General features: G+C 51.1%; 2 protein-coding genes across 4 annotated transcripts in view; both read left to right on the top strand.

Moving 5' to 3' along the window:
- The window catches only part of USP5 (ubiquitin specific peptidase 5), a 16,912-nt gene extending 10,411 nt beyond the window's left edge, over positions 1-6,501 (top strand). For 2 of the 3 annotated variants that reach the window (XM_023517059.1, XM_003796389.3), the window contains exons 12-20: positions 275-428; positions 776-950; positions 1,952-2,040; positions 2,958-3,149; positions 3,607-3,750; positions 3,826-3,971; positions 4,704-4,857; positions 5,116-5,200; positions 5,840-6,501. In XM_023517059.1, the coding sequence (XP_023372827.1) occupies positions 275-428; positions 776-950; positions 1,952-2,040; positions 2,958-3,149; positions 3,607-3,750; positions 3,826-3,971; positions 4,704-4,857; positions 5,116-5,200; positions 5,840-5,933 (1,233 nt within the window). In that variant the 3' untranslated portion in view covers positions 5,934-6,501. The remainder of the gene's footprint in view (positions 1-274; positions 429-775; positions 951-1,951; positions 2,041-2,957; positions 3,150-3,606; positions 3,751-3,825; positions 3,972-4,703; positions 4,858-5,115; positions 5,201-5,839) is intronic. The other variant, XM_003796388.2, reaches the window with a different exon arrangement.
- A 978-nt stretch (positions 6,502-7,479) lies between these two features.
- On the top strand, positions 7,480-10,583 carry TPI1 (triosephosphate isomerase 1; the record flags this gene model as incomplete). Its single annotated transcript, XM_003796471.2, has 7 exons — positions 7,480-7,738; positions 8,880-9,003; positions 9,107-9,191; positions 9,266-9,398; positions 9,645-9,730; positions 10,286-10,373; positions 10,495-10,583. Coding segments are annotated over exons 1-7 (831 nt in total), but the record flags the coding sequence as incomplete, so codon positions are not given.
- Positions 10,584-10,587: the final 4 nt, after the last annotated feature.

The following is a 10,587-nucleotide window of genomic DNA, read 5'->3' as shown; positions in this document are numbered from 1 at the left end:
CTACCCAGGGGGACAGCTTGAGGCTCTGTCTCAAAAAAAAGAAAAAAAAAAGAAAAAGAAAAATACAAGCACATTCCAACACAGTCCCATGGTGCTAAGATGGGGCCAGTAATGGGGAAGAGATGGTTAATTGGGAAAGGTTTCAGCACTACTCTTGAATACCTGTGGGCTCTGAGAGTTAGTTTTCCATCTCTGTCTGACTCCCCAGTGAACCTTTCAGATACCATTCCATTCCTTGGCTGCCCAGACCTCCCTATCCTGCCTCTTTCCATAGAGGAATTGCCGGAGCTCTGAAAATCCTAATGAAGTGTTCCGCTTCTTGGTGGAAGAAAAGATCAAGTGCCTGGCTACAGAGAAGGTTAAGTATACCCAGCGAGTTGACTACATCATGCAGCTGCCTGTGCCCATGGATGCAGCCCTTAACAAAGGTAGGTTGCCCTATCAGCAGGGTCTGGTGTCTTGGAGACTAAGGTCTATGATGCTATGTTGAATGCTGGAGCACCTGATAGGCACAGATCCCACACTATGCCCTTCTCCACCAGCCAGAGGTCTGAAGCTGGGATGCCAGGGTATGTAGGATTAACCATGCCCACTGGAATCTCAGCTTGTTAGCGGAGTTGAAAGAGGAAAGATATAAAGGATGTGAGTCAGGGGATTTTGCTTTGGGAGGGTGGGAGGAACTGAGATAGTCATGCACAGAGAGCCAATAAGACAAGACTAAAGAGGTAAAGGAGCAGTACCATCTGAAGGACCCACCAACCCATTCTGTCACCAGAGGAGCTTCTGGAGTATGAGGAGAAGAAGCGGCAAGCTGAAGAGGAGAAGATGCCACTGCCAGAACTGGTTCGGGCCCAGGTACCCTTCAGCTCCTGCCTGGAGGCCTATGGGGCCCCTGAGCAGGTGGATGACTTTTGGAGCACAGCCCTGCAGGCCAAATCCGTAGCTGTCAAGTAAGTCCTTTGAGTTGAACACAGTGTCTCAATTCTGTAATCCCAACACTTTAGAGCAGCGGTTCTCAACAGGAACTGTATTAAAGGGTCGCAGCATTAGGAAGGTTGAGAACCACTGCTTTAGGGGCACTGAGGCAGGAGGATCGCTTGAAGACAGGAGTTTGAGACCAGGCTGAGCAACATAGGGAAACTGCATCTCTACAAAAAATTTAAAAATTAGCCAGGAGTGGTGGTATATGCTTATAGACCAGCTACTCAGGAGGCTGAGGTGGGAATTATTGCTTGAGCCCAGGAGTTCAAGGCTGCAGTGAACTAGATTCTTCCACTGCACTCTAGCCTAGGTGACAGAGCAAAACTCTGTCTCTTTAAAAAAAAAAAAAATAGGTCCAGTCATTTGGTCAGGGCCTAACTAAAGCTGCAGGCCTGTGGCAGGGCAAACCCAAAGTGAGTATCTCTGTCCCTTTCTTATTCTCTCTTCCCTGTGTGATTGGAATCTCAGGATTGAATCTCTTGAGGCTGACACTTGTAAACTAGCCCTAAGGGACCCAAGTTTTCCTAGCAGGGGTGGACATGGCAATGACATATACATCTGTCCCCTTGTCCTGTCCCCTACTATTCCCTCTTTCTTATGGCAGAACACAGGTACTTACATATAGTTTTAGCTATGAGCAGAATTTGGATTTCCAGCCCGTGGCCCCACTTTCTGCCTAGCCATTGGCTTGTGGCATAGGCTTAGAATCTGAAGGAGGCCTTTGGTCACAAGAGAGTCAGCCACCCAGTCCTTTCTTGGTCGTGCCAGTGAAACACCTTCCTCTGACTTCTGTTGCTTCTGATTAGCTAAGGACAAGCATCAGATACCTGCCCAGTGAACAAGGAAAATGTGGAGTTACCTTCTGGGTTATTGAGACTTCTGCCCATGACAGGTTCAGCTCCAGGGTGAGAGTTTCAGGACGGGAGAACCCTGGGGATTCTCAGGGTACCAGCACATTTTCTCTTCCTAGGACCACACGATTTGCCTCATTCCCTGACTACCTGGTCATCCAGATCAAGAAGTTCACCTTCGGCTTAGACTGGGTGCCCAAAAAACTGGGTATGGTTGCTGGGATGAGGGAGGTTAAGCAGAAAATGAAGGGGCCTTCACATGTGTAAAACACATGTTTTTCAATCTTTCCTCTAAAAAGGGTAAAAATGAGGTTGGGCGCAGTGGCTCACACCTGTAATCTTAACATTCTGGGAGGCCGAGGTGGTAAGATTGCTGGAGCTCAAGAGTTTGAGACCAGCGTGAGCAAGAGCCAGTCCGTATCTCTAAACACTAGCTGGACATTGTGGGCATTGATTGAGCTGGACGCCTGTAGTCCCAGCTACTGGGGAGGCTGAGGCAAGAGGTTCACTTGAGCCCAAGAGTTTGAGGTTGCTGTGAGCTATGACGCCAAGACACTCTACCCAGGATGACAAAGTGAGACTCTGCCTCAGAAAAAGAAAAAATGACCTAAAATATTTCAAAATGTGTCTAGTTGGAAAAGCATTGACTAAAATATTAATATTTTAGTATATGTGAAAAGCATGGACTTAATTTGATTTTATAGGTATGATTTAAACCACCCAAAATGACTTTCATAGTTTTATTTTTGTAATTGGTAAGATGTTTTCATTTTGATAGTTTTGAAACAATTAACTCATATGAGTTTTATAGGTCTCTGACTGTAATTTGAGAACAACTGGTTTACCTTCATTTTCTAGATAAGGAAGTTGAAATCCACAGAAGTAGAAAATCACCTGTCTCACAAGTTTCGGGTACCCTGTTTTCCCTATAGCTTGTATATGGAAGGTTTAAGACTAGCATCCAGACCTCCTCTGACTCCTAGGCTCAGTATTTTTTTCTTACACTGGGACCCCTAAGCTTCTTGTCACAGAGAACTTTCACGATAGGGGACAGTGGCTTGAGGTCTCCAAAGTGCTTTCCCAGAAAGGCCTCAGGGAGGTGCTGAGATGACCCTTTTCCTACAGATGTGTCCATCGAGATGCCAGAGGAGCTGGACATCTCCCAGTTGAGGGGTACAGGGCTGCAGCCGGGAGAGGAGGAGCTGCCGGACATTGCCCCACCCCTGGTCACTCCGGATGAGCCCAAAGGTAGCCTTGGTTTCTATGGCAACGAAGACGAAGACTCCTTCTGCTCCCCTCACTTCTCCTCTCCAACATGTTAGTGACTCTTCTTCCTGCCTGTCTCTCCCTTGCTGATAGGGGCCTCTCTGCTTTGCCTCCCTGACCCTTTCCTTTGTGTTTCTCCTATCCTCCCTTTCAAATTTCCTCTGCCGTCTTTTGATGGAGGTAGGGACAGATTAGAGCACTCCAGCCACATTTCCAGTGTGGATGGCAGGAGTACTGGCTTATTGCCTCTTTGCCCTTATCTCCTTGGTTTGGATGGGTGGGAGTATCGTGCTCCAGAAACAGGGGCCTGTTCTGTAAGAGTGGGCCAGGAATCTGTTGGACCCACATCATATTGTGTGGTTGTTGTAGTTCTAGGATGAAGCACCAGTGTGTGAAGAAAAATGCATGAAATAAGTGATTGGCAGAGGCTAGGGGTGGGCCTGGGACAGGGGGGAGGAACAAATAGGGGCCCAGGTAGCCAGTCACTGCCCACATTTCCCCATCACAGCACCCATGTTGGATGAGTCGGTCATCATACAACTGGTGGAAATGGGCTTCCCCATGGATGCCTGTCGCAAAGCTGTCTACTACACAGGCAACAGTGGGGCTGAGGCTGCTATGAATTGGGTCATGTCACACATGGATGATCCAGGTAGGCAGGGGTGGGTAGCGGGGTAGTGCAGGGCCTCTGTCCTCCCCAAACACTGCAACCTCTTCAAATCCATAGATTTTGCAAACCCCCTCATCCTGCCTGGCTCCAGTGGACCTGGTTCCACAAGTGCAGCAGCTGAGCCCCCACCAGAGGACTGTGTGACCACCATCGTCTCCATGGGCTTCTCCCGGGATCAGGCCCTGAAAGCTCTTCGGGCCACGGTATGGGCTGCCCCAGCTAAGGACTTAGGGCCAATGGGGAAAGGGGGTGGGAGCATTGATCCATCCTCTGGGAGCAAGACCAAGGACAAGGCTGGGTACTACCCCTCTGTGGCTGTGAGGAAGTAGCTGTAGCTCTCTTTCACTGAAGGCTTTATTGCTCCAGAACTTGTTAGAAAAAAAGTAGCACTTCAGCTGGGTGTGGTGGCTCACACCTGTAATTCCAGCACTCTAGGAGGCTGAGACAGGTGCCTAAGCTTTCGGGTTTGAGACCAGCCTGAGCTAGAGCCAGACTCTGTCTCTAAAAACTTAGCCAGGTGTTGTGGCAGGTACCTATAATCCCAGCTACTTGGGAGGCTGAGGCAGGAGGATCCTTCGAGCCCAACAGTTTGAGGTTGCTGAGTTGTGACACCACAACACTCTACCCAGGGCAACAAAGTGAGACTCTGTCTCAAAAATAGAAAAAGAAAAAGTAATGGGCAGTGCCTGTGGCTCAGTGAGTAGGGTTGGCTGGTTCAAACCTGGCCCAGGCCAAACTGCAACAAAAAATAGCTGAGCATCGTGGTGGGTGCCTGTAGTCCCAGCTACTTGGGAGGCTAAGGCAAGAGAATCACCTAAACCCAGGAGTTGGAGGTTGCTATGAGCTGTGACACCATGGCACTCTGCCGAGGGCGATAAAAGTGAGACTCTGTCTCTAAAAAAAAATGAAAAAGTAACACTTCCCTCCTCTCCAAGAACAATAGTTTAGAACGGGCCGTGGACTGGATCTTCAGTCACATTGATGACCTGGATGCCGAAGCTGCCATGGACATCTCAGAAGGCCGCTCAGCTGCTGATTCCATCTCTGAGTCTGTGCCTGTTGGACCTAAAGTCCGGGATGGTCCTGGAAGTGAGTCTCCCCAGGAGTAGACTGGTGGAATCAGACCCCTCATTCCAAAGCAGCTCTGCTTTCCTGGGGGTTGGAGGCTTCTCTCCACTAATATGACTTCTGAGGGTGGACTCCAGGAGACTGGGGCAGCTTTTGACCCAGTACTTGCCCCACAGTCCCTGAAACTCATGTCTTGAGTCTGAGTTGTTACATTTATTTTTAGACTGTCACTCAAGGATTCCTCTCATTTTCTTCTTTGTCTTCTGTTTCTCTTCCTAGAGTATCAGCTCTTTGCCTTCATTAGTCACATGGGGACTTCTACCATGTGTGGTCACTACGTCTGCCATATCAAGAAGGAAGGCAGGTGAGGGGCTAGCCATGTGTGTTTTGAATGGAGAAGTGGAGACAGGAAGGAGTGTCAGTATCCTAAAAGTCCCTAGAATGTTTGTGGGAGAAGGTAAAGACTGGCTGACAGGGACAAACACACCAGAGAGTGAGAGAGCTTCTTAGGGTAGGAATAGGCCAACTACAGCCCAAGGGCTAAATCTGGCCACCTGTTTTTGTAAAGAAAGTTTTACTGGCTGGCTATACAATGGCTAACAGCCACACTTGTTTTATATCCTTTGTGGCTTTTTTCACACTGCAACAAGAAAGTTGAGTAGTTGTGTCAGAGGCCAGATGGATTGCAGAATCCTTAAATATGTACCTTTGGCCCCTTCCAGAAAAAATGTGCTAATCCCTATCTCACAGGAATGGGTGGGGTTTGGTTGTAAAGATACTGGAGGATATGAAGACATTGATATGGGAAATTACCTTTGTTGTAAGATCATAAAGCTCTCTTCAGATGGGTGGGAGCAAGACTGTAGGTTTTGGGGGTCTATGGGCAGAGAATATTGGGAGTCTTGGCCCCAGAGTCAACAGTCTCACATCCTGGAGCTATGTCTGAGAGACGAAGCTGATGCAGTGTGTTCATCCTATTCTGCCTCTTCCCACACTTCCCTAGATGGGTGATCTACAATGACCAGAAAGTGTGTGCCTCTGAGAAGCCGCCCAAGGATTTGGGCTACATCTACTTCTACCAGAGAGTAGCCAGCTAAGAACTTGCCCTCACCCCTTACCACTGTGGGCAGGGGACACACCACCTGGCATGGGGGATAGGGGCTGAGGGATGGACTTCAGCCCCCCTGCTTGGTACCCTTTTTCTTTTTGTCCCCAGCAGCAGGGAAGAAGCCAGAGGCCATAGGAGAATGGCCAAGCTACAGCAGAGGGGGCTGTAGACTCTGGGGATGGAGCAGGAAGGGGACGGGAGGGGGTCAACCCACCCACTGCCTGTCTGTAAGGAGACTTTGTTGTTTCCCTTGCCCTGGAATCCACAGCGCTCTGCTTCTTTGTAACCCTGCCCAGCCTCCTGGTGTGGAGGGGAGGGGTCTTATTTGTGTGTGTGTGTGTGGGTGTAGCTTTGTGCAGCCTCTTCAGGGGAGGGAGTGTCTGTGCCTGTCCTCCCCCTTTGTGTTTGCCTCTGTGTGGTTGGGCAAGGAGGGATAAGAGGGAAATGAGGACCCACCCTTGCCCTCCTGCCTCGTCTCCCACCCCCACCCATCTCTTCCCTGTACTTCTCTGGAAAATGCCAAAATACATGATGTGAATAAAAGTACAATGGCTAAATTGTGTCATGTTTGATACCTTGAGAGAGACTTATTTTCTGGGGTTAGCAAGAGGGCCAGTTTCAGAAAACTGCCACCTCTGTCCCCTGCCCTCAAGGCAGCTCTCTACTTTTCACTAGTTCTGGAGTTCTTGGAAAACTGGAGTGGGGATGTGGAGTTGTATAAAGGCAGAGCTGAAGGCAAAGGAGAGATGGAGTGAAGAGCCTTTCCTTTCTGTAGTCACACAAGGGAAGGCCCAAGTGTTTCCCAGATGTCCTTCATTCTCAGGCCTAGGCCAGCTGGAGTCAAAGAGCGGGTCACACTGTGGCTGGTCACCCTGGGTGCCTTAGGCATCAGGGCTGTAGCTACTCCGATGGAGAAAGGGCTTCTCTTTATCAGAATCAGATGATGCCCTTGCCGTTTTTGTTTTTGTTTTTTTGAGATAGTCTCAGTCGCCCTGGGGTTGAGAGTCACCCTGGGGTTAAATGCTATGGCATCATAGCTCACAGCAACCTCAGACTCTTGGGCTCAAGCGATCCTCTTGCCTCAACCTCCCGAGTAGCTGAGACTGCAGGCGCCCGTCACAACGCCCGACTATTTTTTAGAGATGGAGGTCTCGCTCTTGCTTAGGCTGGTCTCAAACTCCTGAGCTCAGGCAATCCACCCGCCTAGGGCTCCCTGAGTGCTGGGATTTGAGGCGTGAGCCACCGCGCTCGGCACATCCTCAGCGCTTTTGGTCCCAGTGAGCAATTTGGTCATTGCCAACTTGTTGCCAGTAGGCTCCACTCAGAACCCCGCTGGTCCTCTGAGGGGATGAAGTCGCAGTGTGGGTTTCCCGGAGCGCAGGGACTCAACAGTTCTCGCCTTCTCCCGAAAGCTAGGCAACTGAGGCAGAAGCGACGAAGCCCTCCCAGACGTTTGGTATAGAACGTTGCTACAAGAAAGACAGAACGTCAGAACATTGCAACAGCGGCGGGCTGCGGGCTGCAGGCGGGCCAGGGGGAGGGAGGGATCCAAGCTGGGCGGGCTCACCATGGACCGGGATGGCGAGGAGGCGGAGTTTTGCTTCGCAGCTCTTTATATAAGCGGGCAGTGGCCGCGGCTGCGCGGTGATACTGACCTTCAGTGTGTCGCCACCAGCACCATGGCGCCCTCCAGGAAGTTCTTCGTCGGGGGGAACTGGAAGATGAACGGGAGGAAGAAGTGTCTAGGGGAACTCGTTAGCACTCTGAACGCAGCCAAGGTGCCGTCCGATACCGGTGAGCCCTTGCCAGGGCAGGGTCTGGGTCGAGGGCTGGGGGTCAGCTGTGGCAGTGTCCCCTCCCGAGCTCTGAGTGCCTGCCTAGACCTGGATGCAGGGCTGGGGGACGGGGGCCACTGGGTGTCCGGGCCTGAGCCCTGTGGCGCAGTGGTCCCGCAGCAGCAGTGGCAGAGGTTTGTTGAGGGGGTAGGCTGGACATTTAATGGTGCCCTAGCGGATTGTGGGCGGTAGCGTTGCCGGGAGAAAGATGGCCCCAGGACTCGAACTGGGGCTAAATCAGCCAGGAGCCAGGCGGTGGGGGGAGCGGAGTCTGAGCCTCTGTGGGCGATCGGGAGAAGGTGGCTGCAGCCCCCGGGTGTGTGAGTGAGCAGGCCCGGCTTGTGCGTGTTCCTTGCTACCTGCCCCCCTAGGCAGCTGGCTCCGTGCGCCACCGCACGTAGCCCTAGACTCCTCCCAGCGCCTTGCCGAGCGCGCCGAATCCCCAGGCCAAGCTCTCAGCTCGAGCCACAGCTATGAACCCTTCCCTTCGCCAGCCTGGGTGATTCCTGCCTTCCATGGAAGGGACCGAGCAGGCTGAGCCCTTGGGAGGAGCGATCCCACAGCTTCCCTAAACCTGGAAACGTGAAAGTACTAGACCTCTATGAGCTAATCAACTTCCTGCCACCCAGGTGCAAAAGAGTGCATCCTTCCCCACCCGCCTAGATCACAGAACCACGGGCCTCATCAATTGAGACATCCCCAGAAACCCAATACAAATCAAGAGTTAGCCCCTTCTTTTGCTAAAAATCCTTGCCTGCCTGAGGAGAGTGAGGATGGGCTATTTTAGAAGGGAGACAGGATTGGCCCCTAGAGAATGCTGAGTCTGGAAGGTGCCTGCCCATCCCCAGAATAGCTTGAGGAAATTGGAGCCACAGCTGTTAAGAGAGCAGAGGGCAGAGCGAGGACCATGGCCTCTTAGGGTCACTTGGAAGGCTCTAAGGTTTGGGTGCAGGCCCAGCATGGGCTGGAAAGTGAACATAGGTCATCTTGCTGGAGTGAAAAAGGAAAAGCAGAACCAAGAAAGAGGGTGAAGGCTGGGGGCTCTGGAGCACTAAATAGGAAGTCTGGAAAATGAAGGCTTTCTTGGATCTCCTCCTCAGAGGTGGTTTGTGCACCCCCCACTGCCTACATCGACTTCACCAGGCAGAAGCTGGATCCCAAGATTGCTGTGTCTGCACAGAACTGCTACAAAGTGACAAATGGTGCCTTTACTGGGGAGATCAGGTGAGATGAGGGCAAAGATGGGTGCATAGGGACCCTTTCCTAGTTGTGGAGAAAGCCATAGGGTGGATTCCCTGCTGAACCTTGGCTCTGTCTCTCCTTTTAGCCCAGGCATGATCAAAGACTGTGGAGCCACATGGGTAATTCTGGGGCACTCAGAGAGAAGACATGTCTTTGGGGAGTCAGATGAGGTTAGTATCCAAGAGAGGAGATAAGAGATGCATTATTCCAAGAGGGATGTCTCACTAAGTCTGTTTCTCAACAGCTGATTGGACAGAAAGTGGCCCATGCTCTGGCAGAGGGACTTGGAGTAATCGCCTGCATCGGGGAAAAGCTTGATGAGAGAGAAGCTGGCATCACTGAGAAGGTTGTTTTCGAGCAAACCAAGGTCATCGCAGGTATTTCTATTAAGAAGGGTATTTGAGCCTAGCCAGGGCCACAATGTCTCTCAGAGTGCAGTCAGGTACCCTTGGAGACTTGGTCCCTATCAGTTCTGCTTCTGCCCCTGAAACTATCGGAGCCACCTGAGAATCCACCACCATCCAGCAGGGGGCAGTAGGCTATCATTCTTCATACCCTGGGGAATTTGGCTGGATGGCTGCTTCCTGTTCATTCTCCCTTCATCTGTGATCTCTGTCCTGTAGATAATGTGAAGGACTGGAACAAGGTCGTCCTGGCCTATGAGCCGGTGTGGGCCATTGGTACTGGCAAGACCGCAACACCTCAGCAGGTAACTGAGCCCTCTGCCCTTATCCTATCCAGCCTCAGTAGGACTGGACAGAGATCATCTGAGCCAACCCCTCATTTTAAAGATAGAACACTGGGGCCAGGTGCAGTGGCTCATGCCTGTAATCCCAGCACTCTGGGAGGCTGAGGCTGGTAGATTGCCTGAGCTCAGGAGTTCAAGACCAGCCTAAGCTAGAGTGAGACCTCATCTCTAAAAAATTGCCAGGCATTGTGGCATGCACCTATGTTCCCATTACTTAGAAGGCTGAGGCAAGAGGATTGCTTGAGCCCAAGAATTTGAGGTTTCTGTGAGCTGTGATGCCATGGCACTCTACTGAGGGTGATCAAATGAGACTCTGTTTCAAAAAAATAAAAAAGACAAAACATTGGAGCCCAGGAGGACTGTGACTTGTACTAAGGTACCTATTCCACAGCCTGTCTGGGATCAGAGCCCTGGTACTGACTCATAGGATTCTTGCAAGAAGCCACACTAACTCTTCACTGGTGCCAGTGATTTTTTTTCCTCTCCGAGTGAGCTTATACTGGCTTCTTCTTGTAGGCCCAGGAAGTACATGAGAAACTCCGGGGATGGCTTAAGTCCAATGTCTCTGATGCAGTGGCTCAGAGCACCCGAATCATTTATGGAGGTGAGTAGGTCTTAATGAGGTGGTGTGGGCTGAGAACCAGACTGAGCCCTCAGACATGGAGGCAGGGATGGAGTGTACTTATTCCATCCTTGACCAAGTTCTCTTTCTGCTCCCTTCCCAGGTTCTGTAACTGGGGCAAACTGCAAGGAGCTAGCAAGCCAGCCTGATGTGGATGGCTTCCTTGTGGGTGGTGCTTCCCTCAAGCCAGAATTTG

This window comes from Otolemur garnettii, unplaced genomic scaffold, assembly GCF_000181295.1.
Source record: "Otolemur garnettii isolate 467f Iridium unplaced genomic scaffold, OtoGar3 scaffold00104, whole genome shotgun sequence".
Lineage (NCBI taxonomy): Eukaryota > Metazoa > Chordata > Mammalia > Primates > Galagidae > Otolemur > Otolemur garnettii.
Note: the sequence above shows the minus strand (reverse complement) of the source record. Positions and strands in the feature narration are given on the sequence as shown.